Genomic DNA, 23982 nt, shown 5'->3' with positions numbered 1-23982 from the left:
TCCTGTGTTGCTGTGGCTGTGGCGTAGGAGCAGCTGTAGCTCCGATTGGACCCCTAGTCTGGGAACTTCCATATGCCACATGTGTGGCCCTAAAAAGACAAAAAAAAAAAAAAAAAAAAGATTATTTTGGAGTTCCCATCATGGCTCAGTGGTTAACAAATCTGACTAGTAACCGTGAGGTTGCAGGTTCCCTCCCTGGCTTTGCTCAATATTAAGGATCCGGCATTGCCATGAGCTCTGGTGTAGGTTGCAGATGTGGCTGAGATCTGGCGTTGCTGTGGCTCTGGCATAGGCTGGTGGCTACAGCTCAGATTAGATCCCTAGCCCGGGAACCTCCATATGCTGTAGGCGCGACACTAGAAAAGACAAAAAGACAAAATAAATAAAAATAAAGCACGTTAGGAAGTTGCCAAACATGATTTGACTCAAAAACTTCTCCTGCCACTGATTCTATGGGCAGAAGACTAGTAAAATTCTAGAACAGTTATTAGAGTTATGAATTACAGGTCCCCAGGGAGAAAAGTATTGTGACTTTTTCCCTCCATCCCCATTTTTTTTTTTTTTGTCTTTTTAGGGCCACACCTGTGGCATATGGAGGGTCCCAGGCTAGGGGTTGAATTGGAGCTGTTGCTGCCAGCCTTGGCCACAGCCACAGCAACATAAGATCCGATCCAAGTCTGTGACCTACACCACAGCTCATGGCAACGACGGATCCTTAACCTACTGAGAGAGGCCAGGGATGGAACCCAAGTCCTCATGGATACTAATTGGGTTCATTGACCACTGAGCCAAGATGGGAACTCCTCCTTCTGCCTCTCTTTTAATGAGGACACTTTTGATTGCATTTAGTGCTTACCCCAATAATCCAGGATTATCTCCCCATTTCAAGAGACTTAATTTAACCACATCTACAAAGATACAACATTTACAGATTCCAGAGATTAAGACCTGATATACTTGGGCGGCCCACTACAACCACATTTCTGCACTTTCCCTTTCTATCCTGAATTCCATCATTTGTTATTACATTTACACATAGATTCCATTAAAAATGTTAAAATCCAGAGAGTTCCCATTGTGGCTCAGCAGGTGAAGAAACTGACTTGTCTCCATGAAAATGTGTGTTCAATCCCTGGTCTCACTCAGTGGCTTGCAAAAGTAGGGGGTCTTTGCTATAGAAAATCAGAATGCAAATAAAAGAAGAAAATTTAAAATAAGTACTGTTGATATTTTGGTGCCTTTCTTTACAGTTCTTTCTCTGTGAACACACATTTACATATAGGTGTAGGCCAGCAGCTGTAGCTCCGATTCAACCCCTAGCCCTGGAATTTCCACATGCCACAGGTACAGCCTAAAAAGAAAAAAAGAGTAAAAATCCAGCTGCTAGCAGAGCCCTTGATCTCACTTAAGAGAAGCCTACCTCACAAGTTAAAAAACATTGTTTTTACTCCCATAGAGAACCTGGAATATAGACATTTAGGGTAAAACTTAGATATCCCTCTATGTCAGATAAGTTAATTTCAGAGTGCTTTTTTTAAGTCAGAAGTTATGTACCATAGAAAGTTCATGGCAGATTGTGTAAAGATAGGGGAAGGAGTAGGAAAGAATGTCATTCTCAAGAGAAGTGCTGGGGAGATTTCTCCATTCCTAGGGCTGGATGTAAACCAGCTTCCTGGAATTTGTATCACAAGCTCTGAAAGCATGTGTGCAGGTGGGAGCCGGTGGCTCTTAGGAGTCAGGAGGATGCCTGTGCATCATCAGCAGGATAATCTGAGATTAATGGTCCATTTGCTCTGGGCCAACCTTACCCAGGAGCCTGGTGAGTAAGAGCCTGCACGTGCTAGAAGTCCCCTGGGATCTGAGGTATAGGCGGTAAAGCATGACTTTGCAGCAGCAATAAATTTTAACTAACCAAACCAGCTCACTTCGTTTCTCTCTCCCTCTCTCTCAGCTAAAAATAAAAATTAATACACATTAAATGTTCTAATCACTTTGTTTCCATTTTAAGCTATAGAATGAGTAAACTAACAACAGTAGGATTCATATGTTGTGAATAAACAGGGAACAAAGGAATTAATTCCTTTTCAGGTGTGAATTTCCAGCTTTTGCATCTTTAAGTTCAAATTTCACTGTTTTCCCTGGCTACTTAACACTCATTTTCCCTTTTGAACTGGTAGTACTTCTGTATAAACCATTCTTACTATCTATACATTGAATAAAAAAATAAGAACCTGTCAGCGCTCACACTCACAATCCCTGCCACAGAACGAGGAAACTTCAGATCTGCAGGAACACCACGCTTTGCTGTGAAACAGAAAGCAAATAAAAAGAAGTTTTATTTTAAAAGTGCCTTTTCATTCACCAAGAAAAGGGCAATTGGATTGCTCAGCCAGGTACTGTGGGGAGAGAGAACAGGGTATTGAGTGGATTTGGGAACCAAATACTAAAATGTGGATATATATTAATTTAAATTTGTGTCTAGTGCCTTAACACTGCAGAATGCAGTTTTGCACAGCTGGCTGGACCTGCCTGCAGGGAGAATTTTAGGGGTGGTTAGCCTGGTCTGCTGGGGTTGCACCCCATTCTTCAGGATTGATGTTTGAATGCACATAAAGTCAGAGACATGCACTTGTGTTTACTGTGAGACAAAGTGAGGGAAAGGACTTTGAAAATCCTTTTGGGCCTATGGACATGAAACCTACTCTTGTTTGTGAGACTGTTGTTCGTTGCAGAAGGTCAGAGCTGAAAAGACCTGTGGGCACTCCTCAGTCCATCCATTCCCTCAAATTATGGGAAACCTGATATCTGAACAGAGAAGCAAAAGGAACCTCTGTTTACAGGACCCGATTACTGATAGAGTCTTTACAGATTTTATGACTCTGGAAGAGAGAGGTGGAAAATGTGGAGAGAAGTCAGGTGACTTGCTGCAGGTCACACAGCTACAGAATTAGGCTGGAACCCCATCTCCTGTTGCTCTTCCCTTAACAATTCCCTTAACAATTCAGCGACCTTCTATAATACTGATTGTGTTAGTCTACTCAGGCTACCATAACAAAACACCTTAGACCGGGTGGCTGAAACAACAGAAAGGACCTCTTTCATGTAATTCAATTATTCATTCTTGCTTAAGGGTGGGGTATTCGGAGTCGTAGCTAGATCCCAGGGAGCAAACGGGTCACCCCCTTGTCATTTATGCCAGTGGGTAATTGAGAGTGGACTACCTGAGCTCCAAGCTACAGGTCAATTTTATTCTCAAAAGCAATGAATAATAGCCAACTATCTCTGACTTGGTTTCCTGTTTGGTCACAGGCTTCTTCTCTGTGTGTAGGATGACTATTCCGTAGCCAAACTGAATCTGGATTTTTAGCATCTTCAAAATCAGTTGAGATCCCTGCCTGAGGATCCATGTAGCAATTTTATTTGATCATTTTCGTGGACAAAGTGACTGGATGACTAACTCTGGGACTGCTTTATTCTGTTGACATGTGAGTATAAAAAACTTCTTGGCTCCTTCCTTCATCTTCTTCTTCTTTTTCTGTTATCACTTTGTCTCTATCCCAGTCAGTGGAGTTCTGATTCCTCCCAGAGTCACCCTGTTTTTTGGGGGTGGGTAGAAAGGGAGGGAGGAAATGATAGTAGCTATTGTCCTTTCTGTGTACCAATCACTGTCCATTGATCGAGCACTCCCAGCCTGTCAGTGCTAGAGATGGAACTCGAACTCAATCCTGGCACAGAATAGGCACTTGCTCCCATTCATGAGTTGTCCCAATGCTCATTTTCGGGCTCTTTCCTCCAATAGCTCCCTCCCTATGCTGCTTCCTCTGCCTACAGATAACCTATCCCTTTGACTGACTGCCTGATGAACTTTGGCTTCCTTCAACAATTCAAAAGTCACCTCTTCCCGACAGAATTAAATATAACTCCATGCTTCTCCCCTGCCATCATTTAACAGAACACTGACCTTCAAATTTTACTAACTTTAACTCACAATAAGAAATTTATCTTACTTCAGTACCCAGTGCCAGGATACATAAATAACTGAAATGAAACTTTCACGAAAAAATACAGTGTATTCTGTTTTTTTTGTTTTTTGTTTTTTTTTTTTTGACTGCACTTGGGGCATGTGGAAGTTCCCAGGCCATGAATCAAACCTGTGCCTCAGTAGTAAAAATACCAGATCCTTAACCCACTGTGTACTAGGAGACTCCAACATTCTGATCATTTTAATTCCATTTCGTGTGTGTGTGTGTGTATGTGTGTGTGTGTGTGTGTGTGTGTGTGTGTGTGTGTGACATTCAGCAGCTTGATGTAGCATCTCAATTCCCAGACCAGGGATTTAACCCAGGCCACAGTGGTAAAAGCACTGAATCCTAACTGCTAACCACCAGGGAACTCCCTCCATTTCCCTTTAAAAATATACTAGTTGTCCGCACATTTAAATTGATATGCTAATGAATTGCTGAAGAGTTCAACAGCTTGAAAAACTGCTCTCAAGACCTTCTTTCTTCCTCTGACAGCTTTTCGTGCTTCTGTCATCTCTGAAAGCCTCAGATCCTCTGGCTGCTCACAGAGGTGCACTGGGACTCAGTTCTTTGGCGCCCCATCCATTCATTAGCCATCTAAGAAGTTCCACTATCAGCTCATTTATTTGTCCAATAATGACATGCTTGGCCCTAAGAGCATGACTATTTGTATCTTGGCTGGGTGTACCTAGTATATTTGACATTTAAACAAACCATTTTGAATACTTCCCTCCTTTATATAATTTAACTTTCAACAATAATCATAACAAAATTAATGATAGTAATGGCAAAAAAAGAAACTTAGAAAGTGATAATTTTTTAAAATGTTAATGTGGTAAAACACATGTAACATGAATTTTCTTTCTTTTTTTTTTTTTTTTCCTATTTCTTGGGCCGCTCCCACGGCATATGGAGGTTCCCAGGCTAGGGGTCGAATCGGAGCTGTAGCCACCAGCCTACGCCAGAGCCACAGCAACATGGGATCCGAGCCGCGTCTGCAACCTACACCACAGCTCACGACAACGCCGGATCCTTAACCCACTGAGCAAGGGCAGGGATCAAACCCGCAACCTCATGGTTCCTAGTCAGATTTGTCAACCACTGCACCACGACGGGAACTCCCTTTTTTTTTTTTTTTTTTTTTTTTTTGCTTTTTAAGACTGCACCTGAAGCATATGGAAGTTCTCAGGCTAGGGGTTGAATCAGAGCTGCAACCGCTGGCCTATGCCACAGCCACAGCAATGCAGGAATTGAGCCCAGTCTGTGAGCTACACCACAGCTCATGGCAATGCCAGATCCTTAACACTCTGAGCAAGACTAGGGATTGAACCTGCATTCTCATGGACACCTGTCGGGTTCATTACTGCTGAGCCACGATGGGAACGCCCATATTTTGACTATTTTTAAGTGTACATTTCACTAGCATTATGTATATTTACACTGTTGTACAATTTCCAGAATTTTTACATTTTGCAAAATTGAAACTGTATGCATTAAGCAACAGTTCCCCATTTGCTCCTCCCCACAGCCCTTACAACCACCATTCTACTTTCTGTTTCTATGAATTTGGTTACTCTAGATATTTCACTTAAGTTAAATCATACAGTATTCATCTTTTCTTTTTTTTTTGTCTTTTTTTGCTATTTCTTTGGGCTGCTCCCGCGGCATATGGAGGTTCCCAGGCTGGGGGTCAAATCGGAGCTGTAGCTGCTGGCCTACACCAGAGCCACAGCAACGCGGGATCCGAGCCACGTCTGCGACCTACACCACAGCTCACGGCAACGCCGGATCTTTAACCCACTGAGCAAGGGCAGGGACCGAACCCGAAACCTCATGGTTCCTAGTCGGATTCGTTAACTACTGCGCCACGACGGGAACTCCTATTCATCTTTTCATAACTAGCTTGTTTAACGTAGCATAATGAACTTGAAGAAAGATTCATCCATATTATAGCTTGCAACAAGATTTCCTTCCTTTTTTTTAAGATGATATTTCTCTCTGTTTGAAATGCTGTAATTTTTTTCAAGTTATGTGAACACTCTCATTAGTTATCCTGTAAATTCCTGAAAGAGCCCCATCCAGCAAGCAACTTCCTCCTGGTTGCTCCAACTCTAGTCAAGGATGGAAGCAGACAGCCTAGCACTTTCCGTGGTCCCCTCTCTTCTCCATCCAGGTCCACGTGTGAGTTGACTACATTAAGGATTTCCTTCCTCTTTTAAATTTATTTTGTATTGAAGTATAATTGACTTACAATGTTGTGTTAATTTCTGATGTACAAGCAAAGTGACTCATATAAGTATTCTTTTTCAGATTCTTTTCCATTATAATTTATTGCAAGATATTGAATATAGTTCCCTGGGCTATACAGTAGGGCCTTTTTTTTAGTATTTTATATATAGTAGTTTGTATATGCTAATTCCAGACTCCTAGTTTATCCTTCCCCCTCCCCTGCTTTCTCTTTTATTAATCATAAGTTTGGTTTCTAGGTTGTGAGTCTATTTCTGTTTTGTAAATAAGTCGATTTGGTATTATTTTTTATATTCCACATGAAAGTGATATCATATGATATTAGTCTTTCTCTGCCTGACTTCACTTAGGAGGATAATCTCTAGGTCCATCCAGGTTGCTGCAAATGGCATTATTTCATTCTTTTTTATAGCCAAGTAATATTCCATCTGATACACATATAAATATACCATTATATATATAATATATATATAAATGTGGTGTATATATATACACACCACATCTTTTTTATCCATTTATCTGTCAATGGACGTTTACTTTGCTTCCATGTCTCAGTTTTTTAAATAGTACTCTTATGAACATTGGCGTGTGTGTATCTTTTCGGATGGAAATTTTCTCTGGATACATGCCCAGGAGTGGGATTACTGGAGGATTTCCCTCCCTTTTAAGGCTAAATAATATTCAATTTTATATATATACCACATTTGGTTTATTGACTCATCCATCCATTAACAATTGGGTTGCTTCTATGTCTGGGTTGACATGACATAATGCTGCTATGAATATGTGCGTACAAATATCTCTTTGAAATCTTGGTTTCTTCTCTTTTTTTTTTTTGATATATGGCCAGAAGTGGAATTGCTAGATCATATAGTTATTCTATTTTGAATTTTTTGAAGAACTACTATATTGTTTTCCATAACAGTTGCCTTTTATGCTGCTACCAAAGTGCAAAGGATTCCAGTTTCTCCATATCCTCAACAAACCATGTATCATTCATTTCTGCTGCACCATAATGGGAACTCTCATCAGTCTTTTTTTTTTTTTTTAATTTTTTTTATTTTCCCACTGTACAGCAAGGGGGTCAGGTTATCCTTACATGTATACATTGCAATTACAGTTTTTCCCCCACCCTTTCTTCTGTTGCAACAAGAGTATCTAGACAAAGTTCTCAATGCTATCTCAGCAGGATCTCCTTGTAAATCTATTCTAGGTTGTGTCTGATAAGCCCAAGATCCCGATCCCTCCCACTCCCTCCCCCTCCCATCAGGCAGCCACAAGTCTCTTCTCCAAGTCCATGATTTTCTTTTCTGAGGAGATGTTCATTTGTGCTGGATATTAGGTTCCAGTTATAAGTAATATCATATGGTATTTGCCTTTGTCTTTCTGACTCATTTCACTCAGTATGAGAGTCTCTAGTTCCATCCATGTTGCTGCAAATGGCATTATGTCATTCTTTTTTTATGGCTGAGTAGTATTCCATTGTGTATATATACCACATCTTCCGAATCCAATCATCTGTCGATGGACATTTGGGTTGTTTCCATGTCCTGGCTATTGTGAATAGTGCTGCAATGAACATGCGGGTGCACGTGCCTCTTTTAAGTCGAGTTTTGTCCGGATAGATGCCCATCTCATCAGTCTTTTAACTTTCTTTTATTTATTTATATTTTTTTCTTTTTAGAGCCGGGAGGTTCCCAGGCTAGGGGTCTAATCAGAGCTACAGCTGCCGGCCTACACCACAGCCACAGCAATACCAGATCTTAGCTTGTCTGTGACCTACACCACAGCTCACAGCAACGCCAGATCCTTAACCCACTGAATGAAGCCAGGGATCAAACCCACAACCTCATGTTTCCTAGTTGGATTTGTTTCCTCTGTGTCGTGGCGGGAACTCCTTGTTTGTTTGTTTTTTCTTCCATCAGTTTTTTAAAATGTAACTATTCTAAGGAGCCTGCATCTCATTGTGGTCACAGTTTACATTGCCTCTAATCATTGTGACTAATGACATTGGGCCCCTTTAATATATCTACTCATCAAATGAATCTCTTCTTTTGTGAAATATATGTTCAAATCTATTGTCCACATTTTGATGAGTTATAAAAAGTCTTTAAAGACAAATCATTTGTCAGATATATGGATTGTGAATATTTTCACCCAGTTTGCGACTTGTTTTTTCATTGATTTAATGATTTCTTTAACCATTCTTAATTTTTACAAAGTTCAATTTACCATTTATTTCTTTTATGCCTTGTGCTTTTTGTGTCACATTTAAGACATCTGTTACCCCAAGATGGCAAAGATTCTATGTGTAATCTTCATTTTCCTCTGCTATGCAATGTAACATATTCACAGGTTCTGGTTATTTGAATGTGGACATCTTTGGCAGGGGCTACTTTTCTGCCTACCACACATGTCCTTTATCAGAATGAGGAACTGCTGTACTGTTTAGTTTGCTGAATACTTTTTTATCATGACACATACAGAGAGTGTTTACCATATGCCAACCACTCTGCTAACTGTTTTATACATATTTTGTCATTTAACCCTCACCTATGACATGATTATCATTATTCGCAATGTACAGTGGAGTGGCTGACTTAAAGAAATGAAGTAACTTCCTCAGTGTCAGAAAATCAGTAAGTGGCAAAGGTAAGATCTGAACAGAAATATATTAAAGCTAAAGCTCAATCTTTTATTATTTTATTTTATTTTGTCTTTTTAGGGCCACACCCATGACATATGGAGGTTCCCAGGCTAAGGGTCGAATTGGAGCTGTTGCTGCCCAGCCTACGCCAGAGCCACAGCAATGGGGGATCCGAGCTTCGTATGTGACCTACACCACAGCTCACGGCAATGCCGGATCCTTAACCCACTGAGCAAGGCCAGGGATCAAACTCGCAACCTCATGGTTCCTAGTTGGATTCGTTAACTACTGAGCCACGACGGGAACTCCTAAAATTCAATCTTTTAATAACGACTAAAATAAACTACAGATTGGATATTATTCATTTTCTTCCCATAGTCGTTCACTTATCTTTTATGGGGGGTGGGGGGGGGCGCAGCCTCGGCAAATGGAAGTTCCCAGGCTAGGGGCTGGCCTAAGCCAAAGCCATAGCAACACCAGGTCCAAGCCTTGTCTGTACTACACCATGGCTCACGGCCATATTGTATCCTTTAACCCACTACTCAAGGCAAGGGATTGAACAAACATTCTCATGGATATTAGCTGAGTTCCTTACCACTGAGCCACAACAGGAAATCCCAGTTAAGTACTCTTGTTAAAAGGTCATTGCAACTGACAAGAAAATAGAAATAGAGGGTATAAATTCTAAACTAGTAAAAAGGAAAAAATGAAATGAGAGAAAATAATATAGGAAGTTCCTGTTCTGGCTCAGCAGGAACTTAAGAACCTGACTAGTATCCATGAGGATGTGGGTTCAATCCCTGGCCTCACTCAGAGGGTTAAAGGATCCAGTGTTCCCATGAGCTGTGGTGTATCGTTGCAGACACAGCTCTGACCTGGTGTTGCTGTGGCTGTGGCGAAGGCTGGCAGCTGCAGCTCTGCTTTGACCCCTAGCCTGGGAACTTCCACATGCTGCAGGTGCAGCCCTAAAAAGAAAAAAGAAAAGAATATAAGGAAAGAAAAGCAAAACAAAGTTAAATTTGAAAGGTAGACAAATAGAAAGCACAAAATAAGACTTAAGAAATAAATCCAGTGCAATAATAACTCAATAGATGTAGATGGACTCAATGCTCAAGTTAAAAGCTAAAGTTGCTAAACTTGAAAACAAATTTACAAAAAGACATGTCTAGACTGTAAGGATACAGAAAAGCTAAAAGGATGGGATAAGATTCTGGCAAAGTGAATTGAACAGCTCTGCACTCTCACCTACAAAACAACAGTTTAACTGCTGAAAAATTGTTTAAAAAAACCAATCATTTAAGGTCTCTGAAGGAGTTTCCATTGCGGCGCAGTGGAAATGAATCTGACTAGTATCCCTGAAGAATAGGGTTCGATCCCTGCCCTCATTCAGTGGGTCGGGGATCCAGCATTGCCGTGAACTCCAGTGTGGGTCTTGGATGGAGCTCAGATCCCAAGTTGCTGTGGCTGTGGTGTAGGCCAGCAGCTGTAGCTCCGATTCGACCCCTAGCCTGGGAACTTCCATATGCTGCAGGTGCAGCCCTAAAAATAAAAATACAAATAATAAAAATTAGGGAGTTCCCGTCGTGGCGCAGTGGTTAACGAATCCGACTAGGAACCATGAGGTTGCGGGTTCAGTCCCTGCCCTTGCTCAGTGGGTTAACGATCTGGCGTTGCCGTGAGCTGTGGTGTAGGTTGCAGACGCGGCTCGGATCCCGAGTTGCTGTGGCTCTGGCGTAGGCAGGTGGCTACAGCTCCGATTCAGCCACTGGTCTGGGATCCTCCATATGCCGAGGGAGCAGCCCAAGAAATAGCAACAACAACAACAACAACAACAACAAAAGACAAAAAAAGACCAATAAATAAATAAATAAATAAAGTCTCTGAAGATTGTCCTCAGGGCACACAGCAAATGGAGAAACATTCATTTGAGAAAAATTCCTTTAATCTTGGTAAGAATGAGAGTGGGGATTCCAGGCTGAGAGGGGCAAATTGTGAAGACCAGGGGCTGCCACCTCTCTGATGCCCACTCATAAAGCAGGGCTCTTACTCTAGAATGAGCAGGTTTCTGCTTGGAGCACTGTGTGGTCGCATTGGGATTCTGCCTGGGTAGAAAGGCAGAGCATAAAGACAAAGTGTTCCATAATTCTGCAGGGAAAGGATTGACTTTATTCAGAGTAATGCCTAAGACTAGTGCTGAAAAAATAGAGATCTGGTTGGAGAACAATCAGAAGAGGCTGCTAGCATCAAGATATAAGCAAAGCAGAGGACCCAGAAGTTTAATGGAAGAACTAGCGAGACATTCAGGAAAGAGCCATCTTCGGACCACAGTTTAACCCTGAGGATCTGCAAAGTGGTGTGCATACCTGAGTTTGCACCCACTCAGAGTTGAGCAATGGACTAGACTTGAAAGCATTCCCCAACCCTTCACAAACCCGTCAACACAGGGTGAAAGTCCCTTTGGCATAAATGGCTTAAGAACTAGGCTTACAAATAAAATCATATCAGCAAAATGGCAGACTAAGAAGCTCTAAGCCCTCATTTCCCCCAAGGAAACTACAAAAAAAAAAAAAAAAAAAAAAAAAAAAAACTGAGCAGAAATTGGCTGAGCTACGCTTACAGAAGCTCTGTAAAACAGTCAAAGTGAATGCACAATAAGGAAAAAGCCACCTTCAAAATGGTAGAAAATGTCATGGCCTTTTCAATTGCTTTTGCCTCATCCTGTCCCTGACATGGAACATTCTTGGTCTGGGAAAGTGGCAGCCCAGTTCCTAGTTCCCTCCTTTTAACTGAAGAGCAAAAGGCAGACCTTACCTGCAGCATTCTGACTGTTTGAAGGATGATCTTTGCCTCACCAAACTTGGGTCTCAGAGAAAAAATGCAGGCACTGCTCACTGGAAAACTGCAGGGAGACTGCAGACTTGCAGACTCCTGGGGCAAGAGATTTCAGATGGAGAGGTACAGAATCAGCCAAGGCCCAAAGAGAAGCTGAACTGAGACTTTACAGGAAATTAAGATGTTCAGAGGCAGCCAAATATAAGGGAGAATTGAGAAGCCACATGCAGTCCAGACAAGACTCATGCTCAAAAAAGACCTGAAAAAACATTAAGCTTTCACCTTGGGCTGATCCTTAGGCTCAGAGCACACCTAGCTAATCAGTGAAGGAGAGCCATGACAGAGTTCATCTTCATAGACTGGGAGAGGTGGCTATTTTTTCAAACATCTAATTTTCATTGAAAAAATCACAGATGATAGTATAAAATTTATATTTTAAGGCCAGACAAGAAAAATTTAAACATAAATTTTTTTTCTCTACCCCTTTGGGCCTCCTTCCTTCCCTCTAGTGTGCATTGTGCATATGCATCACACATTTACAAGACCTCCCCAGCCAACAGTAGAAATACTTTTTTGGTCATAAAGATCAATTTTTCTTCTTCTGGTGCCTGCCATGTAACTCTTTATTTACCTATGACTTTATTAATCTTACTGGATATATTATTTGTATTCTTCTTATTTAACAGGATTATTGTTTCTTGCATTACCAAATGTGTGACTGAGCCTCTGATAAGGATAATGATGTCTAGGTGACTTGAAGCAGTTAACCAAATATATAGTTTTATAAGATCAATGACTATAATAGGATAACTCTAGATGTGGGAAGAAGCAACAAGAGGACATTATTTCCTGGACCAGGACAGACCAGTAAAACAGTGGATCCAGAGACTTTGGCTACTGTTAACAAGGCTTAATCCAATAACAGCACATTGAGTGGCCTATCAACAAAATCCTCACCTGATCTGGGAATAAGCATTCCTAGAGCCATGTGACAAATTGGTTATGATAAGCTTCCCAGAACTTGGTTGAAATTAAGACAGAAAAGGAGGGGATTGTAAAATAAAGAATGTTGTCCTCCATTTAGTTCTATGAGAATCAAATCATTAGCTATTGCAGTTGATGACCTATAAAACACCCTGAAATGAATTCAGGGGCAAAGATCAGGATGAAGCACTTTGTGCTCTGGGAAAACTAGCAGAATTTGCCCTCAGATAGATATTTTCAGGATAAAAAATTTATGAACCCTATTTCTTACATCTCAAAATTAAAAAAGTGCTAAAACCATTAACTTAGATATCTGTTCCTAGTACATATCAGTAACCTTCTACCGAGATGTGTGCCTGATTGCATGTACCCCTTTGCCAAAATCACATACATATTGGTCTCCCCAACCTACCTCTACTAAATAGTCCCCAGATCTTTCTGAAGGACTGTCTCTTGGGTTATAAGCCTAAGATTGGCTTGAATAAAATTTTTTTATTTCTTTTTTTCATTGATTAATTTCTTTCAATGATAGCAGGCATGCAAAAAAATAAAAAAATAGCCCATTTAATGCAACAAAATAAATTGGTGGAAGCACAGAAGAAGCACAGAAGTCGAACTTACTAGACAAAGACTTTCACCAAACCACACAATGAAAAAAATACTATACCTCCAGTTTATAATACTACTCTGTGTACTGGATCCTTACTATCCAAAGAATAACTAGACAGATCAACCTGCCTGTTCTTAAACTTGATGTAGTCATAAATTTTCCCTCTCACTAAACTAGCTCCTCTTCTTTCATTTCCTCACTTGCTGAATAACACTTCCAAACATCTAAGCAAGAAACATGAAGTCATCTAAGGCTTTTTCTTAATCCTCACTCCCAGTCTTTTCTTATACTTAATATATCTCACTATTGCTTTCCCATCCCCACTGCCCCAACCCCGGCCCAAGACATTATATTTCTGCAAAAGTCTAATAGATGTTTCTGCTTTCTAAAACAAAACATCCAGGAGTTCCCATCGTGGCTTGGTGGTTAACAAACCTGACTAGGAACCATGAGGTTGCAGGTTCGATCCCTGGACTTGCACAGTGGGTTAAGGATCTGGTGTTGCTGTGAGCTGTGGTGTAGGTTGAAGACATGGCTCGGATCCCACATTGCTGTGGCTCTGGTGTAGGCCGGCGGCTACAGCTCTGATTTGACCCCTAGCCTGGGAACCTCTATATGACATAGGAGTGGCTCAAGAAAAGGCAAAAAGATAAGTAAATAAATAAATAAAAAACAAAACATCCACTACAGTAGATATTTTAAGTAACTATTCTAACAAGGATATCTGTTATGTCATTCCTTTGCTCTAATTCTTTCAATGGTTCTCCCAACATTTCTAGAAAAAAAATGTAATCTTTGAATAGAATGTAGGATTGTTTATGATTTCTTCTTTCTATATACATGTGACCTCATGTGTAGCCATTCTCTCCCATGTCACCTAAGCTCCCCCATGTAACCTAAGCTCCATGAAAACAAAATGACTTCCAGTTTTCCCAAGTCCATTAAATAATCTTTGGAATGTTATGACTCAGGCTGCCACCCACTACCACCACCACTTTGGTGGAAAATTTTTACTCATCCTTTAAGTACTAAGTTAATTGTTATCTCTAAGGTAGTTGTTATCTCCTGTGAGGAAAATTTCAATATTCCCTTCTACATATCAATGGGTATGCCTTTCCACTGCTCTACTGCTGATCTGTCATTCCTCTCTGTCTGTCCTCACACATATCTTCAAACCCTCTCTCTCCAAATTGGTTTTCTTTTTTGGGGGGAGGGTTGCTTTTGTCTTTTTGTCTTTTAGGGCCAGATCCACGGCATATGGAGGTTCTCAGGCTAGGGGTCCAGTCAGAACTGTGGCAGCCAGCCTAAGTCGGAGCCACAGCAACGTGTCTACAAACTACACCACAGCTGACTGCAACACCTGATCCTTAACCCACTGAGCAAAGTCAGGGATCCAACCCACATCCTCACGGTCATTAATATAGCTTGGACATTAACTTTAAGCATGTTTACTTAAACACTTAAAAACCTAGATGGATTTGTAAATTTTGGTAAGTTTATCAGCATACAGGACCTTGTCCTGAAAAGAGCACTGGGCTAAAATCCAGATGATTAAAGTACTGTCATATTTCTGTTCCTCCTTTACCTTTTCTGGCCTCAGTTGCTTACCTTTTAAAGGAATGTGGCTAACCTACAATCCTACTCTTTGGGTGGCAATTTACAGCCTATCTGCCTTTTATTAGTATCCGATTCAGCCCCATTCATTTCACAGGTGAGGAAACTGAGTCTCAGAGATGATATATAGTCAAGATCCTATACAATTGGCGTTCCCATCCTGGCTCAGCGGTTAGGGAACCAACTAGCATCAATGAAGATGGGGGTTCCATCCCTGGCCTTGCTCAGCAGGTTAAGGATCCTGCATTGCCTGAGCTGTGGTGTAAGTCTCAGACACCGCCAGATGTAGCGTTGCTGTGGCTCTGGCTTAGGCCTGTGGCTACAGCTTGGATTCTACTCCAGGCCTGGGAACCTCCATATGCCCGGGAATCTCGATATGTTCAGTTGGGCCCTAAAAAGACTCCCCCCCCCTGCAAAAAAAAAATCCTATACAATTAAGTAATGACTAAGGGAAACCAATCTTGGGATCCAAGGCCAGGGCTATACCTCTAAAAACATGCCTAGTTCTTTTTTTTTTTAATTACTCAAATTTATCACATCTATAGCTGTATAATGATCATAACAATCTGATTTCACAGGATTTCCATCCTACAGCCCAAGCACATCCCCCTACCCCCCAAACTATCTCCTCCAGAGACCATAAGGTTTTCAATGTCTGTGAGTCAGCATCTGTTCTGCAAAGAAGTTCCGTCTGTCCTTTTTTCAGATTCCACATGTCAGTGAAAGCATTTGATGTTGGTATCTCATTGTATGGCTGACTTCACTTAGCATGATAGTTTCTAGGTCCATCCATGTTGCTAAAAATGCTGGTATTTCGTTCTTTTTGATGGCTGAGTAATATTCCATTGTGTATATGTACCACCTCTTCTGGATCCACTCCTCTGTCAATGGACATTTAGGTTGTTTCCATGTCTTGTTTATTGCAAATAGTGCTGCAATGAACATTGGAGTACATGTATCTTTGCGAGTCGTGGTTTTCTCTGGATAGATGCCCAGGGGTGGGATTGCTGGATCAAATGGTAGTTCTATGTTTAGTTTTCTGAGGAAACTCCATACTGCTTTCCACAGTGGTTGCACCAATTGACAATCCCACCAATAGTGTGATCGGGTTCCTTTTTCTCCACACCCTCTCTAGCACTTCTTGTTTGTAGACTTTTGGATGACGGCCATTCTGGGTGGTGTAAGGTGGTACTTCAGAGTGGTTTTGATTTGCATTTCTCTAAGAATGAGTGATGTTGAACATCTTCTCATGTGTTTTTTGGCCATCTGTATGTCTTCTTTGGAGAACTGTCTATTTAGATCTTCTGCCCATTTTTGGATGGGGTTGTTTGTTTTTTTGGTATGGAGCTGCAGAAGGTGTTTATAAATTTTGGAGATTAATCCCTTGTCAGTCCATTCACTTGCAAAGATTTTCTCCCATTCTGTGGGTTGTCTTTTTGTTTTGTTTCGGGTTTCCTTTGCTGTGCAGAAACTTTGAAGTTTGATTAGGTCCCATTTGTTTATTTTTGTTTTTATTGTCAATACTCTTGAGAGGTGGATCTGAGAAGATGTTGCTGTCGTTTATGTCAGAGAGTGTTTGGCCTATGTTTTCCTCTAAGAGTTTTATAGTGTCTGGTCTTATATCTAGGTCTTGAGTCCACTTTGAGTTTATTTTTGTGTATGGTGTTAGGCGTATTCTAATTTCATTCTTTTCCATGTGGCTGTCCAGTTTAAAACATGCCTAGTTCTGACATTCCTTGACTCGCCCAGTTAATAAAGCAGAGGAAAGAGATAAATGCCCGAAGGGAGGAGGCTTAGACAGCAAGAAGCCTGAGTTTTCCACTCTTTACAAGTGAGCTTCCTGTCCTGAGTAACCTTCCGGAATCAACAACACGGAGAGCCAATCAGAACCTTCCCCCGGTAGCCAATGGGAGAGCACATTACAAAGAACCAATCCCAGCGGCGCTGTCACTGTTATGGTCCTGTCAGGACGCCGGCGTCGTGGTGTTTGGGCTGTCGCCACCCAGAGGACTTCGGTGGGGGACTCTCGGGCAGCCCCGCGGCCCGCAGCGGTTTTCTCCGGCCTCGCTCCTAGGCAGCACTTCCCGGCTCTCGGGCCGCACTGTAGGCGCGCGTGCAAGTCGGCTCCGCGGCTGCCTTGGGGCTTGGGCCCAACTGCAGCCTCGTCCCCCGCCGCGGGCTCCGAGGGGCCGCGCGATGCAGCCACCCGGCCCGCCCCCGGCCTATTCCCCTCTAACGGGGACTTCACCTTTGTCACCTCAGCAGACGCAGAAGGTGAGACTGAGCCTCAGGAAGGCCCATCACCTCGGGGGACGCCGGGCCGGCCGCGGGGGGGGTCTTTCTGGTGCCGAGGCGGTTGTGGCAGGGTGGAGACGGGCAGGAAGCTGACCCGTGGGTGACTCGAGTCCTGGGCGCCTGCCGGGCCTTCCGAGTGGCGGAGGGAGAGCTGTGAGGAGCTTTCCGAGTGGCTCGGTAAGCTTCTCGCTTTCCCCACGCTTTCTGGTGGCAGGGTTTTCTGGCGGGCTTACCCACCTCAAGTGGACTCACATGATCCCAGGATTTTAATTCTAAAATGACTTGGTCTTATTCAGAAAAGGGATGGTTAGATTGGCCGAGGTAGGCGTCAAAGGCTGAGAACGTGGAAGGAGAACTGTGCTGCTCAGTATCAGTAGATAACTTTTTGCTGGGACTGGATTCGGCGCTGCAAACATTAACTTACCTCGAGGAGTTCATGGTTTTTGTGGAATACGATATCTTGCCCATGTCCCAGTTTTCCTCCTCTTCTGTGGTGTTTGACCTCAGTATTCGGAGAGGTAGACCAAGATATATTTGAAACTTAATTGTAATCCAGCTAGGTGTTCCCAGTAGCTTCTACAGATTTCCTTCTATATTGTTTTGGAGAGGTTTTTCTACAGCATGGGAGAATTTATTTTCCTCCCTTTCTCTGTCCTTGCCAGACTCTTTGAAACCGAAATCTGTCTCTGGTAGTCGTTTTCAAATGTTGCTTTTGTTAGGCTTTGTACACCAGTTAATTTTCCAGTGACCACAGGTATTGCTCAGTATGAAAAGATAAATTACACTTAGCTATAGAAATTTAATTCTAGAGAAGGGTGTGTTTCCTGAAGAATCTTTTCCTAGTGCATCGCTTACTTTGCCTTTTTTCTGTCTTTTCTTTCCTTGTTTTGCTTTTTTGAATGGCATTGTTGAAAGAAAATCATACTGTAGTTTTGGTTATACTTTAAAATGTAGAATAGGAGTTCCCATTGTGGCTCAGTGCTAATGAACCTGTCTAGTATCCATGAGGATTCAGGTTCGATCCCTAGCCTCACCCAGTGGGGTAAGGGTCTGGTGTTGCCTTGAGCTGTGGTGTAGATCGCAGATCAGACTCCGAGTTGCTGTGGCTGTGGTGTAGGCTAGCAGCTGCAGCTCTGATTTTACCCCTAGCCTGGGAACTTACATAAGCCACAGGCATGGCCCTGAAACAAACAAACAAACAAACAAAAAATAGTAAAGTAAAAATTTTACCATGGAGAACATAGCTGATACCTTTACCGTAATACGGAAATTTGGTGAACTATAACAACGCAGAATATTTTAATTTGTTTCATCTACATTTGGTATCATAGTGCTTGGGGAGGAATCCAACCTTAATTTTCCAGATTTTAAGAAAAAATTGTCATTAAGTATCAGCACCTGATGTTTGTTCACACTTATGTGTCTGTGTTTATATTTTTCATATTCTTCCTTCCTCCAGGATTCTCTTTCTTATTTATTTTTTTATTTTTATTTTTGTCTTTTTAAGGCCACACCTGTGGCATATGGAGGTTCCCAGGTTAGGGGTTGAATCCAAGCTGTAGCCACCAGCCTACACCACAGCCACAGCAACACCAGATCCGATCTGTGTCTGTGACCTACACCACAGCTCACGGCAATGCTGGATCCTTAAGCCACTGAGTGAGGCCAGGGATTGAACATACATCCTCATGGATGCTAGTCAGATTCGTTTCCCCTGAGCCATGACAGGAACTCCTCTTTTTTAAATATACATGAGAAATCAGACAACAATATAACATAGACTCCATACACCAAACCAAGAAACCTGGAATAAGTAAAATCCATAAGATTTATTCAAACTTCTCTATATAGCCTCTAATGGTGTATAGACTACCTGTATATCCAGAGATATACAGACAAGGATATATAGGTATGTGTATAATAATACATTTATGTTTACCACATAATACAGTTTAAATTTACACAGTAGTTTAAGCAAATGACTTGTTTGGTCTTTATAAGAATCCTGTTGAGCTTTATTATTTCTGTATTTTATAGTGAAATTGAGATTTGGAAAAGTCCAGTGACCTCCACATGAGGGATCTGGAATTAAGAGTTAGTGTTCTGTCTCCCCAGATTTCTTCTTTTCTTTCTTTCTTTTCTTTCTTTCTTTCTTTTCTTTTCTTTTTTCTTTCGTTCGTTCGTTCGTTCTTTCTTTCTTTCTTTCCTTTCTTTTTCTTTCTTTCTTTCTCTCTCTCTCTTTCTTTCTTTCTTTCTTTCTTTTTCTTTCTTTTTCTTTCTTCTTTCTTTCCTTTTTTGCCACACCTGTGGCTTATGGAAGTTCCCAGGCTAGGTGTGAAATCAGAGCTATAGCTGCTGGCCTATGCCATAGCATCTCCAGATCTGAGCTGCGTCTGCAGTCTACACCACAGCTCATGGTAATGTTGGATCCTTAACCCACTGAGTGAGGCCAGGGATCGAACCTTCATCCTCATGGATACTAGTCAGATTTGTTTCTGCTGAGCCAAGACGGGAGCGCCTCTTTTTTTTTTTTTTTGCTCTCCAGAACTTGTCTTTTTTTTTTTTAATTTTTTAAAGTTTTATTGAAATTTACTTAATTTACAACATTGTGATAATTTCTGCTGTACAACAGAGTGATTAAACCAGTTTCCCTAATTATAGAATTCCCTGAGCCTGTAATATGCCAATATTAGTTCTGAAATTCCAAGCAGAGGTTATGGTGTGCAGGAGTTTTCCAAACTTAGTAAATATCAAAAGCTTTTAATGGAGGGCATCTTATCAGATCTAGATTCCACAGAATATGCATTACCACTAGCCTGAAAGCTACCTAGAGGCCTAGTGGTCGGGGATCTGGTATTGTCCCTGCTGTGATGCACGTTTGGTCCTTGGCCCTGGAACTTCTACAAGTTGTGGGCATGGCCAAAAAAAGAAACACTTGCCTATAAGATAAAAGACAAGTTTAAACTTTTCTTTTTCTTGGAGTTCCCATTGTGGTTCAGTAGTAACAAACCCTAATAGTATCCACTGGGACGTGGGTTTGATCCCTGACCCCATTCAGTGGGTTAAGATCTGGTGTTGTAATGAGCTGTGGTGTAAGTCACAGACATGGCTCAGATCTGGCATTGCTGTGGCTGTGGTGTAAGCTGGCAGCTGCAACTCCGATTCTTTTTTTTTTTTTTGCCTTTTTAGGGCTGCACTTAAGGAATATGGAGATTCCCAGGCTAGGGGTCGAATTGGAGCTACAGCTGCAGACCTACGCTATAGCCACAGCAACTCCAGATCCGAGCCGCGTCTGCAACCTGCACCACAGTTCACAGCAAAGCCGGATCCTTAACTCACTGAGGCCAGGGATCGAACCCGCAACCTCATGGTTCTTAGTTGGATTTGTTTCCGCTGCACCACAGCAGAAACTCCTACATCTCAGATTTGACCCCTAGCCTGGGAATTTCCATATGCTGTGGGTGTGGTCCTGAAAAGACAAAAACAGGAGTTCCTGTCTTGGTTCCTGTCTTGGCACAGCGGAAATGAATTCGACTAGGAACCATGAGGTTACGGTTTTGATCCCTGGCCTTGCTCTGTGGGTTAAGGATCTGGCATTGCTGTGAGCTGTGGTATAGGTCCCAAACTTGGCTCGGATCTGGTGCTGCTGTGGCTCTGGAGGAGGCTGGCAGCAACAGCTCCAAGGTTAAGGATCTGGCATTGCTGTGAGCTGTGGTATAGGTCCCAAACTTGGCTCAGATCTGGTGCTGCTGTGGCTCTGGAGGAGGCTGGCCCCAACAGCTCCAATTAGACCCGTAGCCTTGCAGCCTCCATATGCCGAGGGCGCGGCCCTAAAAGGACCAAAGGCAAAAAAAAAAAGACAAAAACACACTTTTTTTTTTAACCTGATGCTTAACTCTCTTAACAGTTTCTCCCCAGTATCTTCCACAACTTTTGGCGATGAACTCTGCGCTTTCATAAATAAGCCTTTGGCTTTAAAATTGACATATGATTCACATACCATAAACTTCACCCTTTTGAAGAGTACAGTTTAGTGGGTTTTAGTTTCTTCACAGAGTTGTGCAGCCGTTACTACTGTATAATCCCAGAACATTTTTAGTACTCCAAAAAGAAACCCTGTACTCATTTTCATTCACTCTCCATTCTCTCCCTGCCTCCACCTCTGCACCACTGACCTACTTTCCATCTCTATAGATTTGCCTATTCTGGACATTTCATGTAAATGGGGTGGTATAATATGTGACCTTTTGTGTCTGGCTTCTTTTACTCAGCATAATGCTTTTCAAGGTTCATTCATGTTACTGCATGAATCAGTAACTCATTCCTTTTCTGGATGAATAATATTCCATGTTTGGATATACTCTCAGTTGGATTTTAAATTTCTTGAAATATCTCATGTCTTTATCTGGTGTTGTAGTGAGCTGTGGTGTAAGTCACAGACATGGCTCAGATCTGGCAATGCTGTGGCTCTGGTGTAGGCTGGCAGCTGCAACTCCGATTCTTTTTTTTTTTTTTTTTTTTTTTTTTTTGCCTTTTTAGGGCGGCACTCGCAGCATATGGAGGTTCTCAGGCTAGGGGTCTAATTGGAGCTACAGCTGCCAGCCTATGCTACAGCCACTGCAGTGCAGGATCAGAGCCGGGTTTGCAACCTGCACCACAGCTCATGGCAATGCTGGATCTTTAACCCACTGAGTGAGGCCAGGGATTGAGCCTGCAACCTCATGGTTACTAGTCAGATTCATTTCTACTGCTCCATGATGGGAACTCCTAGCCTGGGAACTTTTATATGCCACATGTGTGGCCTTAAAAAAATAAAAGATTCTTCTAGCTTTAGTTGTGAATGGGATTGGTGGGAGACAAGAATGACTACGGGGAGCAGTTACTAGACCATTATAGTTATGTGGATAGGAGATAATAGTTTGTACTAGCTGGGTGCTGGTGGTAGAAATGGATAAAAGTGGTTAGGTTCAAAAAATAATTGGAGTAATGAGATTCTGCTGGATAGCCAAGGAACTATTGTGATGGAACATGATGGAGGATAATGTGAAAAAAAGAATGCATGTATATGTGTAACTGGATCACTTTATTGTATAGCAGAAATTGACAGAACATTGTAAATCAACTATAATAAAATTTTTTAAAAAATAATTTTGCTTTTTTAGGCCACACCTGTGACATATGGATGTTCCCACGCTCGGGGTGGAATCAGAGCTGCAGCTGCTGGCCCACACCACAGCAATGCCAGATTCGAGCTGCCCTGCAACCTACACTGTAGCTCATGGCAATGCCAGATCCTTTAACCCACTGAAGGAGGCCAGGGATTAAACCCAAGTACTTATGGATACCAGTCAGGTTCTGAACACACTGAGCCACAGTGGGAACTCCCATATGTTGAAATCATAATACCCAGTGATGATATTAGGCAATGGGACCTTTGGGAGGTACTTAGGTCACAAGGACGGGGCCTTCATGAATGGGATTAGTGATTTTATAAAAAAGACTGCAGAGCTCCCTACCCTCTTCTGTCTTGTGATGACACAAGGAGTCAGTTAGCCTGAAGAGGTCTCTCTCCTGACCATTGTGACACACTGACTTCAGGCTTCTAACCTCCAACAGTGTGAGAAACAAATATCTATTGTTTATTAAGCTACCCAGTCTATGGTATTTTGTTATAGCAGCCTAAACAGACTACAACACTCCTATCTAAAAATGGTAATATCTCCAACTAAAGTAATTATTATAACCAGTAATTCACAGACATAATAATGCAATAATTATTGTATCAATATGTTTTTTTGAGTAAACAGTAATTTTCTTTTAACCTTTTAAGGTGGCTGTTTAGCCTACTTTGTGAGAAGTTCCCCTTCCCCCAAAAGAATATCACCTCTAGTTAGTAGTGTTGATGGAGGAATCTTGAGTTTTTCTTTCCTTTCTTTGTTTTTTTCTTTTTACAGCTGCACAGCAGCATATGGAAATTCCCTGGCCAGAGTACGAATCAGAGCTGCAGCTGCAGGCCTGTGTCACAGCTACAGCAACACAACATCTAAGCCAAATCTTCGACCGATGCAATAGCTTGTGGCAACACTGGATCCCTAACCCACTGAGCTAGGCCAGGGATTGAACGCCCATTTTCATGGAGACAAATGTCAAGTTCTTAATCTGCTTAGCCTCAAGGGGAACTCCTAGTTTTTCCTTTTTAAAACATTTCCTACTTGATTTTTTTTTTTTTTGCTTTTTAGGGCCACACGCACAGCATGTAGAAGTTCCCAGGCTAGGGGTTGAATCGGAGATACAGCTGCCGGCCTATGTCACAGCCACAGCAACTTAGGGTCTGAGCCATATCTGCGACCTACACCACAAGCCCACGGCAATGCAGGATCCCTGACCCACTGAGCGAGGCCAGGGATCGAACCCACAGCCTTATCGTTCCTAGTCAGATTCGTTCCGCCATGCCACGACCAGAACTCTCCTACTTGATTTTTAAAAAGTTTTATTGTGTAGATCTTAACACAAATCTTCCAATCTTTTCATAAATTTTATGAATGTGATAAATGTAAAATTGTGTGGAACTATACACACATAGGAAAATAAGTGCACTTAAAACTGGTAAAATCTGAACAAGTCTTATCAATTTTATCACTGGTCTTGATAGTGTAGATGATGGTACCATTGGGGGAAACTGGGTGAAGGATACGTACGACGTTTCTGCAACTTCCTGTGAATTTTTCTAA

At 41.9% G+C, this 23982-nt stretch overlaps 1 protein-coding gene across 1 annotated transcript in view; it reads left to right on the top strand.

Annotated features, from left to right (window-relative positions):
* The window catches only part of YIPF4 (Yip1 domain family member 4), a 40433-nt gene continuing 33347 nt past the window's right edge, over positions 16897-23982 (top strand). Inside the window, exon 1 of the mRNA XM_021087657.1 lies at positions 16897-17230. Coding sequence (XP_020943316.1) covers positions 16912-17230 — 319 coding nt within the window. The 5' untranslated portion in view covers positions 16897-16911. The remainder of the gene's footprint in view (positions 17231-23982) is intronic.

The sequence above is a fragment of the Sus scrofa genome, chromosome 3, assembly GCF_000003025.6.
Source record: "Sus scrofa isolate TJ Tabasco breed Duroc chromosome 3, Sscrofa11.1, whole genome shotgun sequence".
Taxonomy (NCBI): domain Eukaryota; kingdom Metazoa; phylum Chordata; class Mammalia; order Artiodactyla; family Suidae; genus Sus; species Sus scrofa.
Note: the sequence above shows the minus strand (reverse complement) of the source record. Positions and strands in the feature narration are given on the sequence as shown.